At 37.7% G+C, this 22,152-nt stretch overlaps 1 protein-coding gene across 1 annotated transcript in view; it reads right to left on the reverse strand.

Annotated features, from left to right (window-relative positions):
* GPC6 (glypican 6) overlaps positions 1 to 22,152 on the reverse strand; it is a 732,033-nt gene that overhangs the window by 71,902 nt on the left and 637,979 nt on the right. Inside the window, exons 5-6 of the mRNA XM_085057688.1 lie at positions 8,852 to 8,982; positions 872 to 1,015 (exon numbers count right to left, since the gene is read on the reverse strand). Of these exons, the coding sequence (XP_084913814.1) occupies positions 872 to 1,015; positions 8,852 to 8,982 (275 nt within the window). The remainder of the gene's footprint in view (positions 1 to 871; positions 1,016 to 8,851; positions 8,983 to 22,152) is intronic.

Consider the following 22,152-nt stretch of genomic DNA (forward strand, 5'->3'; position numbering starts at 1 on the left):
TGCTGCAATCATCACATGAATTTGATGAAGGATGGTGTCAAGAAGACACTCAGGTCCTCATCTGGATTGGGATATTTGGGTATTCTCTTTGGCAAGACAGACCAGTGCTGTGCAAGTGTGCAGCAATAAGCTGAGGGCATGTGATATAGCCTGTTTTAATCAGAAGCTCTTCAATTATGCTCATCGGTTTTACCTATTGCTGGGATGGCATTAACAGCTGTAGTAATTAGCTCTCTATAAATCTATAAATGTGTAAATAGCAGGAACATTGAAGTCTGAAATGTGAATCCAATGATTGGTAGTAAAGAAAATAATCTTATGTTAAAGTATTTTTTTTCAAAATGGCTGAATAAGTAAAACAAGATTAATGATCACTGACAGTTTAGCTGATTAAAGTCAATTGTTGAGATGGATGGAAATAAAGCAGTGGTAATTTGATAATTAAGTAAAGAAGTGAAACAAATAGATGTGCCTTTGCAAGGGTGTAAGTTAAAAAAACCAGGTGATAAAAATGGCCTTATTACCTAACTTTTTACATAAAACAAAATAAAAAAAAATATTGTTGTAGACCACTTTTGATAGATAATTTATACTGCAAAGTACCTGCAAAGGCTTATGTGGTTTTTGGCCTCTAGAAAAGAGTTTTTTTCATTCTAACAATTCTAATATATAAAAACTGAGTCACAGTGCTCTCTTACAATGAAATTCTATACCACTTCCAATGGAGAAAAAAGCTTTACTGAATGCTGGAACAGCTGGCAAATAAATTATAAAGAGTGACTATAAAATTATTAAATCAGGAGACTACCACCTTCTAGTATATAGCCAAGCCTTCTCTACTGATCTGCAAATGGAATATATTTTGCCTTACCAGCCTATCCAAACTTGTGCCAGCAGCAGTCGTAGGTCGTTCCTCTGGGTTGTAAGGTCTAAACCGAGTATTGAAGTTTTCAGGGACAGAACGGGAAGATCTCAGGGCAGGTGCTGCTTTAGGTTGACCACATCCTTGGAAAACCTGAAAAAGACATTCTTGATTATATGAAAATCATGAAAAAAAGGGAATTTTTTTTATTTTGTATTTTATGTTTTGTAGCCTCTTTATTCTTTCTTTTGTATACTTGAAACAAGATTTGATTGACATTTTTATACTAGTCAATTGAGGGCCTGGCCTGCATTAAAACTCAGGTTAATAATTTAGCATTATTAATTACTTGGTGAAGGTATAGAAACATATAAGGACCTTAAAACCCCCTTAATTTAAGAAGGTGATTATTATGAGAAATTAACATCTGAAAGCATTTTGATTGCTGTCTTTCCAGGAAGAGAAATGCACAAAAGGATGTCCTTTGTGGCAGGACATAGTTAATAACTATTTTCAGTTCTGTTAAAATGTGGTATTTACCCAGAATCACAGGTCATCAATAATCCCTACCTACAGCTCTTTCTACCTTGCAATCTTATTTGTGGGGTTAGAGAAAAGGTCAATGATGAAATAATCTTGTAACTGGGTGACTTTCTTATTCCCTACCAATCTCTCCCTAGAAGAGGGGTGAGACACACTGAGTGGGCAACAATTATTTTCTGCTAGAGTGTTTGTTTTCTGGGTATAAAAATAATGTTCGGGGTTATGAAATTTTTCATATACTTTCATTTGGAATAAAGTTTCAGTATTGTGTATCTGGTAGGTACTAAAGGACACAGAGGACACTTTCGACTGCTGGACATCAAGTATATTTCCCAGAGGCATTTTCACACAAGCTGCACATCCGAAAAGAGGTAGAATATCCACAGAGTTAAAATTTTCAGTGCTCTCATGAAGTAGAATCCTAGTGTTTGCCTTCATACCAACTTTTTCAGTTTTAGAATTATCCTTCTTTTTTTGTGACCATTGTATTTTGGCTGTTTCAACACTGTGCCTCCAATCAGAAGAAAAAAAATCAGAATGTCTCATAAGATATATTTTACAAAACCCTAATGCCATACACAGACTGTTTGAATGAGTTTTGTGGAGGTGAAAGCTACGCAGATGCTGTGTTTTGATTGTAGAACCAAATTACTCCTTTTTGTGTGGCTATGTTGGGTTTGCATGGCCAGGTTTTGGTAGTGGGGCTGCCACAGTGGTGGTTTCTGTGAGAAGCTGCCAGAAACTTCCCCAGTGTCCAGCAGAGCAAATGCCAGACAGCTCCAGGACAAATGTGCTGCTGGCCAAGGCTGGGCCAGTCAGGAATGATAGCGATGCCTCTGAGATAACATATTTAAGAATGAAAAAACTTATTGTGCAGATGTAATTGCAGCCAGAGAAGATCAGGCTGAGAATATGCAAGAGGAACAACTCTGCAGACACCAAGATCAGTGAAGAAGGAAGGGGAGAAGGTGTTCCAGGTGCCAGAGCTGAGATTCCTCTGCAGCCCAAGGTGCAGCCCATGGAGAGGCAGCTGTGTCCCTGTGACCCACAGAGGTCCATAGAAATACAGAGATCCCCCTGCAGCCCATGGAAGAGACCCACACCAGAGCAGGTGGGTGTCTGAGAGGAGGCTGTGACCCCACTGGGAGCCCTGTGCTGGAGTACGGTCCTGGCAGCAACCTGCAGACCCATGGAGAGAGAAGCCCACACTGGAGCAGGTTTCCTGGTGGAACTTGTGACTTTGTGAAGGGACCCACACTGGAGCAGGTTTCCTGACAGGACTTGTGACCCTGTGGGGGATCCACGTTGGAGCAGGCTGTGCCTGAGGGATTGCACCCCGTGGAAGAGTGACCCACGTATATGGTGCAACTTCTGTTTCTTTCAGGGCACATTAAATTGGCTCTCAGGTTTCCTGATGTTAATTTAGAGGCCTCAAATGATTAAAAATTTGCTGAAAGAAGCTGATTCATGCTAAATATATGTCCAATCATCAGGTCTGCTTTGGCTCAAAGTCCAGCAAGTCAGCTGTTGTATGGCCATTGGGATTTTTAATTTATGAGTGGAATACTGTTTGGTCTGGTTTGAGAATATCTGTCCTAAGTGTTTCAAGCCTCCCTAGTCATGAGTACTATGGGATAATAAAAAACTTTAATCAACTAAGAAAAATTATTTTAGCTTGCAAAGTTGTAAATTTTTCATCAGGAAAGAATATTATTTTTCCTCTGTGAAGAAAATTCAACTAAGATTAATATACAAGATTAATGCATGATTGTGTAGGATACTGTACAGTTTAAAGGGTAAAATCTATTTGTTGAGAGCATGAATTATACTTTAAAAAGTTTACTTATATTTCTTCTGACTTAAGGTAAGTTATATGCTGAAAACATAATTATTTATGTAAATATTTATGAAATCCCATTTACTCAATTAAGCAACCAGGTATTTGCTTACAAAGCAAGTGACAATTATCCAAAACAAAGAACTAGATTCTCAGGAGAAAGGAAAGTGAGGGCACTTCTTAAATTTCCCAGTGTGATTGTTAGGCTATTTGTATGACCATGTGGTGCAACTGCAAGTCTGCATAATTTACATTTCGTCTTTCTTATGACTTATTGAAAAAAACCCCAACCAAGACTTCGTGGCCTTTAGCTTCATACAAATAGTTGCAGAAAGTGGTTTTATACAAACAAATTTGCATACAACCAGACAATAATAGAGATGGAAACCAGACAGTAATTACATCACAGAAGAAGAAACAACTTGCTTTTAAGATGACCTGGAAATGCAGTAAGGATACATTATTCAGTAACTAAATTTTGAGTGCAAAAGAGACATTTTTAAATTTGCATCCTGGTTTTAAGTGACAGAAGACAAAATGTAAAGCTGATAAGTGATATTAACAAATGTTTCCTAAGAAGAAGAAGACCATGAAATACTTTCTTTACAATGCTATTCAGAGATATTGAATAATTTCTGGAAAAATATTCAGGTGTTTAATTACACATGCTGTGAATTGGTAGCATAAACCCACTCTCTAAAAAAAAAAGCATTTTATATATAATTGGTACATTTCATCTGAATTTAGAGAATGGACTCCATTTGAAATTAAGAAACCTAAATTTAGGTATCAACATGTACATGTCTCCATTTAAGCTAAACATCTAAGATAGTGGGGATCAAAAGCCTCCTTCTGTTTCTCTTGCATCAGCATCTCCAGTAGATTGTGATGTCCTGGGATATCTGAGACACCTGTTAAGATTGTCTTAACACGAAACCATTCCCCACTGAACAGCAGTTAAAGCTCAAATGGACCAGATCTCTGTGGTTAGGGATATGAACCAATCCACGAGAATGAGTCAACAGAGCCAGTGAAGAATTATATCTCTTGAGCTGACTAAATGGAAGCATCTACTTCAGGACTGTAGAAAAAAGAGCCCTTTTCCCAGGATAATTTGAAGGTTTGAATTTTTTGTGGAAGATACAGTTTGTTCTCTGTGAAGCCTTGGGTCATGCTGTTATTTAGCCATGTGCTAGTGCTCAGTGTTTCCAGTTGAGTGTCTCTATATGATTCTGCTCCATTGACTCTTCAGATAGAATAGCATTGATTTTTTACCTGAAATGCCATTATATTTTTTCTTGCACAGAGCTCTGGAAAGAACACAGATAAATGAAGAGGTTTTCTTAGCATGAAACTTGTGGACTATTTTAAGAAGAACCTTGGATATAGTTCTGTGAAGATATCCTCCTTATAAATAATGCATAGGTAGTCTGCTATGTCATGGAGCTCATTCATCCATTTAGCTGAAGTAATTGCTGAGAAGGAACTTATATTTATAGGTTAAAATGGCACATCCATCAACTCAGATAAAAGCAGATTTAAGACTTACTAAGGGAAGCTCAGTTATGGGATAGACTATATGAAAGTGGAAAAATCTTGTCATGGCAGCCAAATGGCTCTTACAGCAGTCTAACATACCTGTATAGAACTAGACCTTTGCAGAAAATAGTCCAACATGTGTTTTGACTAGCAGTGGAGACATGATAATGCTGATGCAACCACATTAGGAATTTTCTCCATTTTGAAAACAACAACAAAAAGATGTTATAACATCTTTTGTGCTGTTTTTTGAGTTTTCCTTCACTTAAGAATGAACAATTTCTGCAAATGTCAACTAGTAAACATTCATGTTATTAAAATGGAGTAGATGTAGGATTTACTTTTCGACTTGAAGAAGGAATCAAAGGTGATGGTATTGACAGCCTTATGGGAAAATTGTGAAGGCTTTTAAAACATGCTTGTTTTGGCCAAGATTGAAATAACCATTTATATGTTATGACTACCTGAATATGACTATCTGAATTACCTCAGGGAAAATGAGAATGAGAATAAGGTTCTATGTATGCTACGTATGCCATGTTCTAATGTATGCTATGACTAAATCTGGGATATGAGCTGAACCTCAGGAAACAATACACAAAATGTAAAAATTTTGCCTGAGAAATAATCAACATGTTGCTGAGCACTGAGTTTGGCACTGTATTGTTCAAATACCATAAAAAGGTGTCACTGGAGAATAATGAAGAGTTTTCAATACAGAGGATAACCTGTCTCAGATATTATAAGGAGAAATCCAAGGTGAATCTCTTACACCCTCACTTCTGCCAGAGGCAACCTTCAGGGAGCACTACTCTAGTCTGGGTAGACCCAGACTGCAAAGCCTATTCTTAAAAGGTACTGATGTTTTGGGAGGCATCTCAGGCAGCCCAGGCTGATTGGTTTGCACTCTGTGTGGTTTGGTTTGCTGCAGGTACTCTGTAAGAATGGCTGCAGGTGTTAGATGATGAATCTATAGAATCTGGTTATGATGATCTTCAGCCCTTGTCCTTTCTTGGAGAAAAGAAACTTTGGTCTGATTCAGAGCACATGGATTCCTCCAGCAGAAAGGCCTTGGGCCTTGGGGTCTGACTTTCTATACCACAGCTCCTTTTTGACAAGCATCTCCAGTTGTCACAGCTGTCAGTAATAGGACTTTCCCTGAGGTAAAATAAGGACCTTGTGTGGCTGTCATTAAGGGACATGACAGTTGTGCAAGGTGAGCAGCCAAGAAGCCTAGAGATTTGGGGTCAGACTTTCTAGACAGCCAGTTCTGAATATAAACTGCAGAGAAATATCACGAAAACAGAGAAAGATTGCAGCCTCAGCACAAATTGGTGGATCTTAACATCATAATAGCACACGGTTAATGTGAACTGTGCTAGAGGAGTCAACTACAATCATCACATAAAGAAGAAAATTCAACAGCCTAGGAACAAAGATGCTCCATTTTATGCATGAGAGATACTGGAATGTGGCTGAGTCTGTATGTCCTTGGTCAGCAATACAAAGATAGAAGAGGTATATGTGGTACATCTATAATTCTCTGCCTCAATATTGATGTGCCGCTATCAAAAGTGGAAGACAGAGGGTGTGTGTCTTCTAAGGAAATGAAAGACAAGGAGTGAACTCAAGCAATAAGCCTTGACTGTCTGCACTGAATAAATGTTAAGTCACTGTTTTTTTTCTTGGACTTTTGGAGTAGGGCAATTTTATATAATTATTTGAAACAGGAGCATTGGATTTTGGATTAAATAAACTCTGTATCTTATGCCCACAAAGAGGATGAAATAAGTGAGAGCTCCAAGAGGAAACTTTTTGTTTTCATTTTTTCCACTCCTTTTAAAAGAAAAACAACATTATATAACATGGCCCAAAATTCTACTGAATACAGCATAGAGTCTTCTTCCAGACATCAATTAGGTTTTTAGGTAGAAAAGGCTGCATGTCAGTGGTGAAAAATAATCTATCTGTATGTGGGTGTTGCAGGCATAACATTATTAGTGCATCGTCATTTTTCCACTGTAAAAAGGCACTGACTGACTTGTGGAAAAATAGCTATGATTCCTAGTCACCACATTTTTTGGTTGGTACAGTCAAATAAAAGGTACAAAATTGTCTGAAGAATGACAAAATAGAAAATACCATGATTTCAACACCCTGCTTGAAGCTTTCTGAGTGGTATCTCAGAATAATTGACGAGAGTGGCTTTTCTCCCACATTAGGTCTGCAATTGCATTCCATGCACCCCGTTACATCTGGCAAAGGATCTGTCATTTCCTCTGAAGCTCTAAGTGGTCAGTATGTATAAGGGAGAAAAATTAGACGACAGAGGACAGATTCAAAGTCCACTTGTATATCATCTCTACAGATCTGACCTGGCATTGAAAACCACAGCACTAAACCCAAAGCCTTTGTCTTTTTTTTTTAAAGGCTAAAGCATTTCCACATTACATGAAAAAAGATGGATATAACCTAGGAGATCAAGGAAATCACATTTCAGGAGAATAATGGTCTATGGAGAATATACGAAGGTCCCCCAAGGATAGAAAGCTCTGCTATCTATGAAAATACAATAAAATATAATAAATGAAAATACAATAAAATTTTGCTGATATAATTTCTGTTCTGCAAGATTAAAAAAATATCGTCTAAGGTTTCTCTTAGAGGAAAAACTTTTGCATTGCAAATGCCATTGCTATTAATCTTTACAGCAAATAAAATGTTTTTGAGGGATAGGAGAAATGGCCTGCTTTGCTATAAACAAGTAGTAAGAGGAGCTCATGCCAAAATGTCATTGGACTCTGGCAGGGGATGCAGCTTTCCAACTAATGGAAAAACTGTGAAAACCAAACAAGTTAAAAGGAAACTGAAATACACCTGGACCTTGGGTAAGTTTTAAGTGAAAATATTTTTTTGTTTCTTTTTTGAGGTAAAGGCTGAGCTTGCTGAAGCTAGCCTTTAATTCCCAAAATATCTGAGAGAATTTGGCTGTGAAACACCTTGATCACTGCTGCCAGAATAAAGTCTCATCCTGCAGGATGTAGACTGCTTTTAAAATCCAAGGAACGTCATGCAGGTTGAAAGCAAAAGGCATGCTGAAGGAAACTCTTAGCAACCTGCAGCACTGGGGCCATAAAAAGCATCTAATTTTGGGTTGGCAGGAAGAATATAAACCTCAGGCTCCTGCCTTTTGTCCCCGCTTTTTTTCCCAGCTACACCAGCTTCCTTCCAAGCAATGGAAAATCACTGACTTAGGTGGCAGTCTGGCCAGCACCTGACTGACTATTGAGAGTTAAATGGGAGATAGAAGCTCCTCATGCACAGAACTTGGCAAACTGTTGACTTCAGAATTTCAGCCACACTGCACTGATGAATATTAAGGCAAAGCCATTAATTGTTGACTCTTGGCTCAGCAGCACCTGCTACTGAATTCAAAGGATCTTATTAACATGGAGTTCAGAGGTGTTGGTGATCTGTGCATACACACACACATTAAAAATGGAAAGGAGGAAGCTTGTATCATTAGCTCTGTTTATCTTTGTGTCAGAATCCAGACAAAACTCTATCAAACGGAGGTCTGGTAATCAAGACTGGCCAATATAGTATTTCCCTAGAGTGGCTATTAAAGGAGGTTAAATGGAACATTTTGTGTATTCACCTCAAACACATTGTGCTTCAGTGTGACCTAGATAGATCAAAATGTGTTTGGAAGTTAATATGGAGAATTACAGATGAGACACGAGTGGAAGTTACGAAGTGTACTCTGCAGGATATTGCTTATAGAGTTACTGCTGATTTTCAGCACTCCCTATTTTCCTTAAATCTCTTTCAGCTATTAATTCAAAGTTTAATAAATGGTAGGTTTCTCCCTTCCACTTCCTTTTGAAAAACTCAAGTTTGTTTAACTAGGTGAAGAATTCAAAGGCAGTCAAGTGAACTGTTGAACAAGCAAAAGCAATTTCTGGTGCTCTGGACAGTCTTTCTTAAAGTCTAGACAGAAAAAATAGTGGAGATGTTTTTCCCCCCACTTGCGACATTCAACAACAGAGAAGGCACGACTCACACAGTACCTTTGCTGACACCTGCATGCTGTTTTCTTGCATGTTCATGATGGCTTCAGAAATCTTGACATCAATAGGATCCATGACTGATTCAATGTTGAATGGTCCCTCTAATCTCTCCGCTACCAGAAGCATAGCATCTGTTAAAACACAAAGCAGCCATTCCCTTAAAGAAGGGATACCTTCAGGTACCTCAGGCAGACCAGCATTGCCAGCTGTAGGCGTGGATACCAAGCACTCCTGAGCAGGAGTCTGGGGGGATGTGTGGCAGCAGCACTGTGAAGCCTGCAGGGCAACTTCCCAGCTGTCAAAAATATCTTCCGCTACTGCTGCCACCGCAAAAAGAGGAATAAAGACTGTAAAAGTTAGATTAATATTAGTTGCCATAGCATTATCGAGTTTGGGGTGAAATTATTTTACACAGCTTCTCGAAGCAACCAGTGCTCTGGAGTATACTTATGTAATCTCCTTCCCAAGAAAAAGCAGGATGATAGAAATGAATCCCTGGAGTATGTTCTCAGAGTTTGTATGAGATGATGAAAACTTTGATATGATATATCAGGGTGTTGTAATTAAAGCAGCTGTTCTTTCTGACCTTAATGATCTCATTTTCTTGCAATATGAACAGCAGATGAATATTGGATTTCTGCCATAGTATATAGGTATAAACTGTGTTTGCCTTGCTACATTTTCAAAACGTGGTTGTAAGTTGTATGCAGAAACATATATTCTTTATATCAAAAAAAAGTTTGCTTAAAAAAAGTTTGCTTAATTTACATTAGAGCACCTCTCCAAAATAATTTAATCTTTTGATGTTCATTAAGTAAAAAACAACAGAAGAACAGGAATTAATAGCAGTAAAAAAGATTTTGCCATACATTAGATATATTTGTCTATACACAGACACAAATTTATCACCATTTATGTGGCAACAGCCATGTGATAAACTGAATTTACAGTATAACTTGAACATCATATTTGATGCTTGTCTCCTGTGTTAGATTTAAAGTTTTCAGCAACTAATTAGCTTTAGGCAGATGACACATGTAATTTTAAGATGATAAACAAAAATCTTCATATGCTCTCTTCTTTATACATCAGACTTAAACTCCAGAAAGTACCAAACAAACTTCCTTCTGAAACAGACCCATGCCTGCTTTGCTGTTGTTAGCACCAGTCCCACAACAGCTGTGTGGAGAAGGCATGGAGCATCTCATAGATCTGACAGCAGAGTTTTGTGAGCTCCCCAACTTGGCTGCAAGTCACAGAGCTTTGTTTCAGCCTGCATGGCCATCTTCTCCTTCCCCACAAAAGCACAAGTGCATGGAGGTATGGGAGCAAGCGGCTGGTGCCTCACCCTAGCAGTTCACACAAACCTCCATGCACAGCCTCACCCGAGGCTGTTTATATGCTGTTAATATTTACCTAAAAATCCCACTGAAACTGGAATTGCTTGGCATGTAGCATCTAAGCACTTTTGCAAATTTACATCTAATACTTCACAGTACTTTTAGGCTGGAAAGAGTGTAATGCCAGTTATTTGGAGTGGGGTGCATAGCACTTGTTGCAAACTGTGAGAAATGGTGAGATGATAGGAAATTGGTTTCAAGCAGAGGTGCCATTTTATCTGCACATTATTTTAAAATTCTTTAGTTTATACCCTTTCCAGCGGGAAATGGTGAAAATGAGAACTATCTCTGACAGAGGAAACAGTTGTCATAGACACAAAGACACACACACACACACACATATATATATATACACACATACACACATACACAGAGATTCCTGAAAAAAGTAAGCAACCTTTCCACATGAAAAAAATACAAAGAGAACTCGTAAGTGTGGACTCCTATAAAGTATTTTCTTCCTCACACGTTCAGAATGTATGAAACACTTATGCTTTAGCACTTCGTGAGCAATGTGATCAGCCTAAATCCTGGGTGCCACAACCAGTATTAGGAACAGTTGGAGCACAGGTCTTGGTAGGTGGATTTGGTACTTTGCTTCAGGACTAGGGTTAAGATTAGGGTTACTGCATAAAACAGTCAAAAGGTGGAATATGGGTTTTTTGTTCCATTTTGTTTTGTGTTTTTGGTAGGAGTAGAACTACATTTTAAGTTAAGGACAGGTGCCTCTTTTTACAAGTCCACTTTATTTTGGCAACCAGAAGGTTGGACAAGTGTAGTGCTAAGCCTTAGGACATGTCCAGGGACTGTGCTGAAGCAGAGTTCAGTAAAAAGGTAATTGCTGAAGATGTCTCATGGTAATGAGTAGCAGCTCGAGTCTACTTGCTGCTTCTTCTGATGGCATGGGGCACTAGTTCTGAATTAAATCTTGAAGTGAAATCTCAGCTATGTGGCAGAAAACTGCATCATCCTTAACTGAACAAGAACCACAGTTTTAATTTAAGAAAAGCCTTTCCTCGAGCATAGTGCTTTCAACTTCAAAATTAATAGCTCTGGGAGAAGCAAACTAAAAATCTGTTCCTGTCTTAGACAGCTTGTATCTTTAGAAAGATATCCTTTAGTTCATCAGCTTCTGTTTCCTGAACCTTAAGCCTATCTATAGACTTGGTCTTTATATTTACATCTATATCTACATGATCTATATCTATCTATATCTATCTATATCATCTATATCTATATCTATCTATATCATCTATCTATATATCTACATCTACATCATATATATCTATATCTATATCTACATCTATATCTCTATCTGTATCTATACCTACCTAATATATCCATATCTATATCTATATCTATATCTATATCTAATCTATTAGTCAATGTTAGGGAAGTGGGCAAAGGCTGAGGCATGTGGGTAATTCCTGGCTGCTAAAGGTGAGATTTTTGTTTTGTTGAGCTTCTTTCCTAGATGTAGTATGGTACAGGTCTGATGGTGGTTTCAAGAGCTGGGGTTCAAGTTAAGGTTAGAGTCAAGTTTATGTTTGAATCACATGGGCTATAGCTTTATGCTATTGCTCAATATAAAGGAAAGGAAGGAAATAAGAGAAAATAACAAAAAATAAGAGAAGAGAGAAAAATCAAGCAGTAAATCCCTGCTTGTCCATATTCTTTAATTTCTATCTCCTTCTCTCCTTCTGACTTGGAATGAATCTGGACAACTCCAGGCAGTCATTCACAACTTAAATCTGTGGAGAAGCTAGCCTGAAGCAGTGAGAGGCTATGAGTCAACGGTGACACTTGACATTAGAGCCTTGTGATCTTTCATTTAGTTAGATCTTAAGGATATGGCTAGGGAGCAATGGGTTAAGGGAAGAATACAATTTGAAATATCCACACCCATATTGATGAAAGGTAAATCTTTATATCAGCAGTCTGTATATTCATTTTGGGGTTGGAATGTAGGATAGGACTAATGCTGCAGTAGAGGCCTATACAGGGACATATTTGAAGAGTCTGAGAAATGGATTAAATGCTGTGACAAGAGATGCTTGAAGGGCTGATGTAAAACAAGTTTTTCCTGCAGCATTGCTTCTGAGGCTGACACAAGTTGTGCTTCCAGTTAAGGCTCATTTTAAGGTTCAGCTCAGACTACAAGTCCTGGATAATTGCACAATTCACACGAGTTCTTGCACAAATGGAAAATTAATATTTGAGGACTCATTTTTACCTCCGTTTGGCTGATTTAACAGTGACCAGGCTTCTGGGTTACTCTTGTCTCCTTCTGGTAGGAGTACTACAAACTCAGTTGAGCAAAAGAGGATAAACTAGTGCTACTTCTATGAATGCCAAATTGATTTTCACAGCCTCTGTCTGACTGAGTTCTTCCTTCTACCCTTTCTCTAACCATCATGCTGTTCCTAACTAAATCAAACATATCTAGATGATAACTGACAGCTATAGACTGAGAGAAGCCTGGAAGAACAAGATAATCTTATTATTGTGAGTGTTCAGGCCCCTTGTGAACAAACTCACCACTGTATTTCACTAGCTTCAATCTACTAATATTTTGAGTTAGGCCTCAGATTTAAATTAAGACTGAATTTTTCATCCATAACATTGATTTCTAGGAAGAAACACTGCACAGTGTTTAAGGTGAATTGCTATCTTGGAAAATATTTCCTCAGGTCATTAGGTTGAATTCTCTTGTTTGCCAGCCCTAACTCTCACTACAGTGCTAAACCTTATTATTCACTTGTACAGTTCCATATGAGCACATACAATGTATGCATACCAGCTACCAGGTGCAATTGAGTGAAATGGAAGCTGTTAGGTTGAATGTTGTGAAAATCAGATGAAATATAATAATCTTAGACTTATGAAGGACAGTCAAAATGTTGTAATGGCCCTCACCAGACTGTAGCTCTTCAAATCTGTAATCATGAATCAACAAACACGACACTGTTGTCATGAGCCCCTTTTTTTTTTCTAAAAATGTTATGGATATTATTACATGAGAAGTTGGAAAGACTTTACAATGAAGCTAACAAAATCTAGATGCCTCAGTCTTGAAATCTTGATTCTCAAGATCAGACCCTTGAACTGGACAAAAGTCTAGTTTAGTTCAGTGTGAATCTGAGTAGGCTTAATTTCTCAATCAGCTCAAGTAGTAGATATTGGAAACTTAGTTATTGTTTATGCTTTAAAAATCTGAAAACTGATTGATTAATTGACTACCTGCTTTTTTTTTTTTTTAGTTTTTTATATACTTGGACTGTATTATTCAATTACATATGTTCTTTATTTTTCCTCTTTTGTATTTTTGCCAAACCTGCTTTCTTAGGTTCAGTATATCTTCCCTCTCCATATACTACAGCATTTGGCAAAAAGCTGGTATCTAGCTGCCAGCTGGGGTGAGTGGATCAGGAACTCAGTTTAGGTAAGTCATTCTTGTGCTGTGTGTTTGTCAGGGACTTGGAAACAATAAACATGACTAATTGCTCGCTGGAGGATATAGGCTTGCCAAATGGTCCTGAGGAAGTGCAGAGCATATGGCACACCAGGGCCACTGTCAGTGCTGCTGCTCTCAGCCTTTCCTAGATGCTCAAACCAGGAGTGGGGACCTTCCTGAGGCAGTAAACACATCTAAGTCTCCTGAAGGCCTAGTGTGTAGTCCCAGGGACCTCAACATGTCTCTGCTAGCTGAACTCAGCAGCTCTCTTTAATTTCTTTGTATTTCCTTGTCCACATCAAGAAATACCACAGGTATTTGATAGTGGCTTTTAGAAGGACATTGTTTCATTTTAAGGAATATGTAAGAAAGAAAGAGATCCTGAAGAAAATTTTGGTTTACTTCACACATTTTTTTTTTTAAGGTTTTATGGGTGCCATTTTAATCAGAAGCACAGGACAAAACTCATCATCATGCTAAGTGATTTATTGTATAACTTAAAAATTCAGAAGACCATGTGTGAATTTCAAGATATGGAGATGCTTTATGAGCTAGGCATCTCTAGGCAAAATGATGGATAGACTAACAGTAGAAATAGACAAGAATCTGCCTCTGTTTCCTTGGAAATGCATCAATCTACCATCTTATTATCTTGGTATCAAAAGTATTGTCTTCCTGTTTGTGTTATATTTCTTTCAGGGCAGTTTCCCAGAAAACTTCCTAGTGAATTCCAGATTGAAATAAAAGGAGAAAGGACAAGGATACTGATTTATGAGACATTTGATGAGTCAAACCTCCCCCCCCCCCCAAACTACACTGAAACACAAAGTTCTCATAAGAACAATCAGTGCTCCTTTTTTCTTGCACCCTTTCTATCATCAGGAAAATGCTAGGAGGGTCTGATAGGGAAAACTCAGAAGGCTGATAAGGAAAGGCATTTTTAGGGTCTCTGTTAATTTGGCTGTGACATCAGTTTTTCCTTTCATGAACATTGTTGTTTTCTACTTCAAAATTATCAGCGAGATTCCAGCAGTGGTTGAGCTTCCCCCAGGGGAATCCAAAAAACAATCTATGGATGAAGTCTCTATGGAAACAAAGTCTTCATGGAAACAAAGAATGGTAAAATACAAAATTGCATGTCCTTCACAAAATTGTAAGGTATATTTAGTTTTGGGGGAAAAAAGGAGGAAGATCTTATCTTAAATTTCCTATTAGGAGTTCTCTATTTTTCTTTTATGTATGCTGTCTTACATTTATTTATGGAGAATTGCAAAGTGCTTGTTCCCAAAGTTGCTGGTGAAAGAATGTAACGGTAAATTTTTATTTGTGAAGCTTCAAAAACTTTGTAGATAAATCCATGGATTGCAGATTATTCAGTTGTAAACAGACTGAGCAACTTGTTGCAGTTGACTATGACCTTGAGAGTGTCAATGGCTGTTTTGGAAAAGGATATAACTGTTGATATGCTGGGCTGCAAGGCAGGGATTGTTTGGTAGCTTCCCAACCTTCTGACCAAGGGCAAGGGGAGGCAGGAATTCGGATTGTATATACTAGGTCATGCAGGTAAAACTCAGTGAGTTTTCTATCATGACACTAAATATAAATAGTGGTCATAAAATCTTTCGAGCGTTAGATGGTAAACTAATGAAACAAATTAAAACCTAAAAATTGAAAAGTGAAATATGGGTACATATTGACTTTTTACAAATATAATATCAGTGGCACTACATCCCTGTAATACTCTGCCAAAACTTTTACTGCTAGATTATGATTTACTGAAAAAATTCAAGAAGAGGAAAGTAAAACTCTACCTCATATTTAAGGGAGGTGGTAAGAATTCTTCTCAGGAAATAAGAGCAAGGCATGACAGAGTTGCCAAAACTGCTGCTTTCCTTAGGGCCCACAGTCCCTTTTGCAAATTATTATTCATATTAGAACTATGTATGGTTCTATTCTGATGAAGCTAAATTAACACATTACAGATTTCCTCTCTGATTATCATTAAGCTCCACATGCTTATGCTTTACGCTTTATGCTTTGGCATAATAACATTATAATTTTCTACATCCTGCTTTATTTTATTTTTTGGTGGTTTTGGTTTTGTTCGTTTGGGTTTTTTTGGGGTGCGATTGTGTGTTTTTGTTTGTTTGTTTGGTTGGTTGGTTTTGTTTTCTTTTGTTTCATGGGAGAAAGCACTTTTATTAAAATTCACGTTGCACTTGTGGAAAGGGGATCTCAATATTTTTATTTGGATATTCAGTTAATAACCAGTTAAGCTTTTCTGTGGAGATAGGCAGGCAAACCATTAGCCAGTCCTTGCCTGAACAAAACATGAGAAACTGCTGGATGTGGGGTAAGATTTTTCTGGAGGTAAAAATTATCAGCCTAGGTGACTGAACAAAACAGGGAGCAATGGGGAAAATGTGTCTGGGGTGGATTGTTTACATGGGAAGAAACAAGGGCAAAGAAAGATGGATTAAGGTGAGCTAAGGAACAAGCATGGGAAAATTGGTGGAAGAGGGCATATGAAAGAGGCCATCTGGAAAAACTGCTGGTCAGCAAACTTGTCAGCTGCCTGATCACTGCAGTCTGCTCTATATCCTTATTAAACTTTATTCTTAGCTATTTTCTGGTTGAGAATGACAGCATGGTTGTGCAGAGTATTCTGTCTGTGTGTGTGTGCAATGTGCTGCTAGCAAGCTTCAAGCCAAGGAACTGGTGAGCTGGAGACCAGCAGCAGGAAAGACCCGAGGTTTCTGCTGGAAACTTGGTTTAGTCTGGGTGCAGAGTCTGGATGGTCTTGAGGTCCAGGCTATGGTTCAAGGGAGTTGGTTCAAGGTGTGTATGCACCTGTGAGTAAAGGGGTCTGTGTGCAGCCCCCAAATGAACTGCTGTAGGGGCAGTCTGACAGGGATCCATTCACCCTCTCATCCCTTCTGAGCTTGTCATTTCTGCACATCATGCTTGAGCATGGAGTTCCTCAAAGAAGTAGTGCAGAAGGATGTACTCCTGGAGGTGCCTAACTTTACAGAATACAACCATGTCATGGAAAACTCCATTTCAATTTCTTTTCCTGCTGTGAGTTGGCTCAAAATTTTTACCTGCTGGAAAAAACACCTTAACCACCTCTGCTATTCTAAAGTGCCCAATAGCTCTCCTTTTTAAGCTGTTTCTATGGAATACTTAGCTATTCACCTGGACAGAAAGGTTGGTATTTAAGGCACACAGTTAAGAAGGGATGAATCCATTTTCTGGTTTATGCTTGAAGGGCTGATGTTTGAAGGATGATATAATGAAATTATGTCACAAGATCTTTCAGGAGGGACTGGAATCCAGAATTGTCCCTGCCAGGTTAATTACCAACTAATTACAGGTAAACTTTAAAAATGAGTGTAGATAATCATATCTAGTTTTTTATTATCTATGTTTATCTATATCTATGTTTATCTATTATCTATAAGAATGCACAGATTTAAGAATTAAAATGTGGTTTTTGTTATTTCTGATCAGCTATGTAGCCATGTTGGTTCATGACAGTATCACTTACTCTTCCCTCAAAATAAAAAGGGAGAAAAGAATTGTCAAAACCATGAATAAACTAAAAGAATTTTTTATTACTTCTGTTGGGTTTGTATCTAACTGTTTCTTATGTAAAGCAGCTCAAGAAGTTATGATATATGTATGAAAAATTTATTGACACACAATTGTCATCTTTTTGCATCTGATAGAAACAAAATGAGATTGGCTGGGTGAACTGCAGTTTCACTAGATTTTGAGTACTTCACATAGCATACATTTTTCTTCCATGTATTAAAAAAATGGCAATATAAAAATTATTTTTCTTCTTTGTATTTCTATGACTTTGAGGAATTCTAAATAATTTAGTACACTGTTATTAGATCATGTCTTATTTTTGTTCATGTATGCAAAAAGAAAAGAGCAAAGACTAGACAACATGGTAATCCTTGTCTACTATTCTTATTTTTCCACCACCTATTGTAGCTGAATGCAAGATGTTTTGAACTGGACTTTTAGCCAATGTTATTGCTAAATGTTTGGGATTCTGTCTGAATGTTTGACATGAATCAATTAATAAAACATAATACATTTCTAAAATCTTTGTCTGGTTGCTTTTTCCATATGCCAAGAGATGATGAAATGGTCTCATCGTCAGTCACAGGAAACGTCAGTAAGTAAAAGAACCACCATTGATGCATGCCTGTATCCTACCTGCCAAAGCTAATCTAAATTTGTATTAACATAGGCTAGCGTGCATAATTCTTTTAAGATAGGTGGTGTTTCGAACACTGAAAAAAGTCCATCTTTCTGACTCTTGCTTGATGAGATAGGCTGAAATGGTTGAAAAGAACAAATAATAGCCTGAAATTCCCTATTACATTTAAATGTATCCTTAGTAAAAATCTCCTGGGAATATAGTTTGCATTAGCATTATACAGTCAAAGACATTAGAACCTTAAAGATCTTTTCAGCCATTCCAATGCCCATGCAGAGTTACAACCCATGGTATAAATTCCCTGGAGATCTGTGCAGAAGAATTTTAAAATAGCTTTTCTGCATTCTTCTGACTTTTTTATGAAAGCTATTTCATTGTCTGCTGTACATCACTATCAGAATATTTGTCCAGCTATGTGGTGTATTTTTTCTTCTGCTTAATTAACTCAACTATTTCTAATAAGCTACTTAATATAATCTTAAACAGTTCTATTCTTTCTTGTTTTTCACATCCCTCAGATATATGTAGACATTTATCATGTCCTTTAGTTTGTGCTTGGTCATACTTTCCATGCTAATTTTCTTATTCTGTTTTCCTAAGTGATTTCCTCTAGTCTTTTCCTGTTTTATTTCTTTTAAAAGATCTCTCTAGTATTGTGGTATCTAGAACTAATTAAACTTTTAGAGTTGGATCTCATTAATATTGTTTTGCAGAGGTCCTTTTTGTTCCGTATATCTGACTCAGAAAACTTCCTCAATTCCCTTGGTGCATCTGATTTCCTCACCCCCTTCATCACAACTGATTTATAATTCATATTTCCCATGTCAGTCCTGACACATTTTTTCAAGTATCTCCTCATATTCAGAATTTACTGTGAATATAATTTCTACACTGTTTTTTTATTTTCTTCCCTACTTATAATTCTAAATTTTGTGCAGTAGAGCTTTTTCCAACCTTGACAGAATTTATGGTACATTTTTAACACATAATTAATGACCTGTCCATTACCTCTTCTGGGAAATTGACATATATTTTTTACTTTTATAAGAAGTCTGTTTCAAAAAACTTTTAGTTATTTCAAGAACAACTTCACCCTTTAGCAGCATATAATCTACACATAGCCAAGAATCTTATCATGACATGGCTTGGATTGGAAGGGACCTTAAAAATCATCAGGTTCCAACCTCATGCCATGGGCAGGGACAACTTTCACTTGACCAGGTTGCTCAGAGCCCCATCCAGCCTGGCCTTGAACACTGCCAGGGATGGAGCATCTCCCACTTCTTTGGCCACCCTGTTCCAGTGTCTCACCACCCTCACAGTAAAGAATTTCTTCCCAATATCTAACGTAAAACTACTTTCTCTCAGTTTGAAGCCACTTATCCTTGTCCTGCCACTACATGCTCTTGTAAAAAGTTCCTCTGTACTTTTTGTAATCTTTCTGCTCCTAAGTGTGCTGGTATCTATGACTTCGTTGTCTTCTTCTGCAAAAACTCAGTTTAAACCTAACAGACTGACATTCTTATTGGCAGTTCACTGACTTACGGAAGGACACTGGTCATCATTCTATTTTTTTATTTTCTTTGAATAATCTTTTCTGTTTCACAGTCTCTACCACTAGACGTAATGCATCTTCCACACTGCATCAAGATTATCAATACATTTTTAGAATTTTTGGGGTTAAAAGGGTCCAGTAGATGCCCACCTAGTTGATGAGAATATTGGAGATAACTTTTGCTCCAGAGACATTTTTAACAGACTCCAGAGGACCCTATCCCAAGACTTTCCTGTTGTTATCTTTTCATAAACTGGGATTGGGGGGTAAACAGTAAGGTGAAAATGAACACTAGCTTTACTGTTCAGGTGAGCAAATGTGAAGACTGACCTAGAAAATATGAGAAGTACCTCATAATACTGAATGACTCTGCAATAAAATGGAACGAAGTGATGAGTATAAGAAAAAAAAATCCTAATATCTTTGAGGCAACGAAGGGATTTGGCATGACCATTGCCACTCAAAACCAAGCTTTCCAGTTCATGCTACCATAACATAGGCTTAGCAATCATCAGAAAAAACCTCACACTGAATATTTGGAATAACTAGAGAAAGAAAAGAGCACCAGAGAAAATAGGTTTATAGTTACGAATAAATCTACAGTGAAATAACATCATGGATAGTGCATTGCAGAAGGAGTGATAAATGAAAGCTTTAAAATTTGACACAAGTCATGATCTAACATTCCACAATCCTGAATTAGAAAAATTACCAGAGGATGCAACAGTGGCCAGCCAAACTGTGGGGGACATGGGGATGTCTTAAGGTTCAGTGCTTATTCCAGTACAGGAAAGGATATGGAGAATATGAAACTAGAGGATCACATTTTATTAATTTCCTTATTTACAACAATGATACTTTGCTAATTCCATGTATATATGGCAAATTCCATAGTATTGTAATCTTTTCAGAGAATAACTGGGTGATCCTCAGTTTCTTTGGTAAATTCAACCTTTATTTCCTCTGAAGCAAAGGAAATCTTTGCCCTGTGGGAAGCCACAATTGCTATTAAGGTCTGAAATACATACTTCCCAGGTACCAATGCCAGCTTCTTGAATAGACAGCCTATGAGTAACATCTTTCCTGCTACTCTGTCAGTAAGATGACTTTATGCCTTTCCTTGCCATAAATAAACAATCAGCCTATGACCATCTTTGCTGGCATGAATCCATCCCAATGGAGCAGCTCTTAGGGAGGTGTCACACACAGTTGCACAGACAAAATTGATTTTTGCCTTTCATTTTATTGATTAATATGGAAATGTACTGCGGATATCTCATTGTGTTTAAGAGCCTGCCACTATGCAGAGAATTTTGAGATGCCTAATAGCATTTTCTCCCAGCAAGTCTCAGTGCAGCAAGTAAAAATGGTGGGTTTTTCCCCCCACTGATAAATGTTTGAATCCCAAACGATTGCATACATCAAGGCTGCCACAAATCAATGCTGTTGGCATGACTAATCTATTTATTGTTTTGACATTCCTCTTGAAAGGAAAGAGCAATTTCTCTATGTTTGCCTAGCTGAACTAACTGTATTATGGGGATGAAACAGAACTAATCAATAGGATAGGGGCAATGTTATAAAAATCCTACAGTTGAGCTCCCTAATTCTTCCAAATTATCTGTGTCCTGATCTTTTAAACGATTGGGAGATCAGGAGTAAAAATGTTTGTCCAGTCTAGAGAAGGTCAAAGTAATATAAAAAGTTAATGTTCATCACATGAGGCCACTTGCCTGATGTGCTGTAATCATCATACATATTAAAAATAACACACAGACAGTGTTTTGCAGAAAATAAAGTCTGTTTCCCCTACAACTTAATTGAGGGTTAAAAATTAAAAATTGGAATATTTTCCACAGAAAGATTGCTGTCAGGCTGCACATTGCTGAGGCTTCCAGGCCAGTGGCCAGAGAACCATTGCATTAATTCTCCCTCAAAAATTTTTGATTGTCTAAAATGAAGATTTTTCAAAAGAAAAAACCAACAACAAAAGAAATCGTCCAACAGCTCCAGTTTCATGCAATGGGTATTTATGGATATGAATTAACTCAATTTCCCCATAAGACTGCTGAATGTCATAAAAATGGACTAAGAAATCTAGGGAGGTATGGGGATGTTTTGGGATCAATTTTCTGTAACTTTGAGTTTTAACCTGTTCTTTCCATTCTTAGCACTTAGTCCTCCCCAGTTGCCTGAATACTAAATGTGGAGATGTAGTCAGCTCTGCAGACCTCTGGAGAGACATTTCATCCCCCCAATTTATTTAGGGTTCAGTTTGCTGTGAACTTATTCATACTGGATCCCATCTTTAGGAGCTGCCTGGCTACAGCAGCACCTTTTACCTCTGCATCCAAGCTTCTGCAGGGCTCTGTCCCACCCTCCTTATCCAACTGAGCTCCTCCTTTGACACAGATTTGTGCTTGAGACCAGCCTTCACGGAATTCCTAATCTTTGTGTGCATCCACTGAATCCAGCTGCTCTTCTTACAAGAATAACAAATGGTGATGACGTTCTGCTGTCACTACCCCAGCTATGGTTCTGGGATGCGAACACTGATTGCATTGCATCTCTTCTAGTTCCTTCCAGGCATAAGCAGCAGCAGCATGCAGATCCAGTAGCACATTAAGGGAGAAATGTTAGGCTCTGTCCTATGCTGTT

Source organism: Lichenostomus cassidix, chromosome 1, assembly GCF_008360975.1.
Source record: "Lichenostomus cassidix isolate B80296 chromosome 1, HeHo_3.0, whole genome shotgun sequence".
NCBI lineage: Eukaryota > Metazoa > Chordata > Aves > Passeriformes > Meliphagidae > Lichenostomus > Lichenostomus cassidix.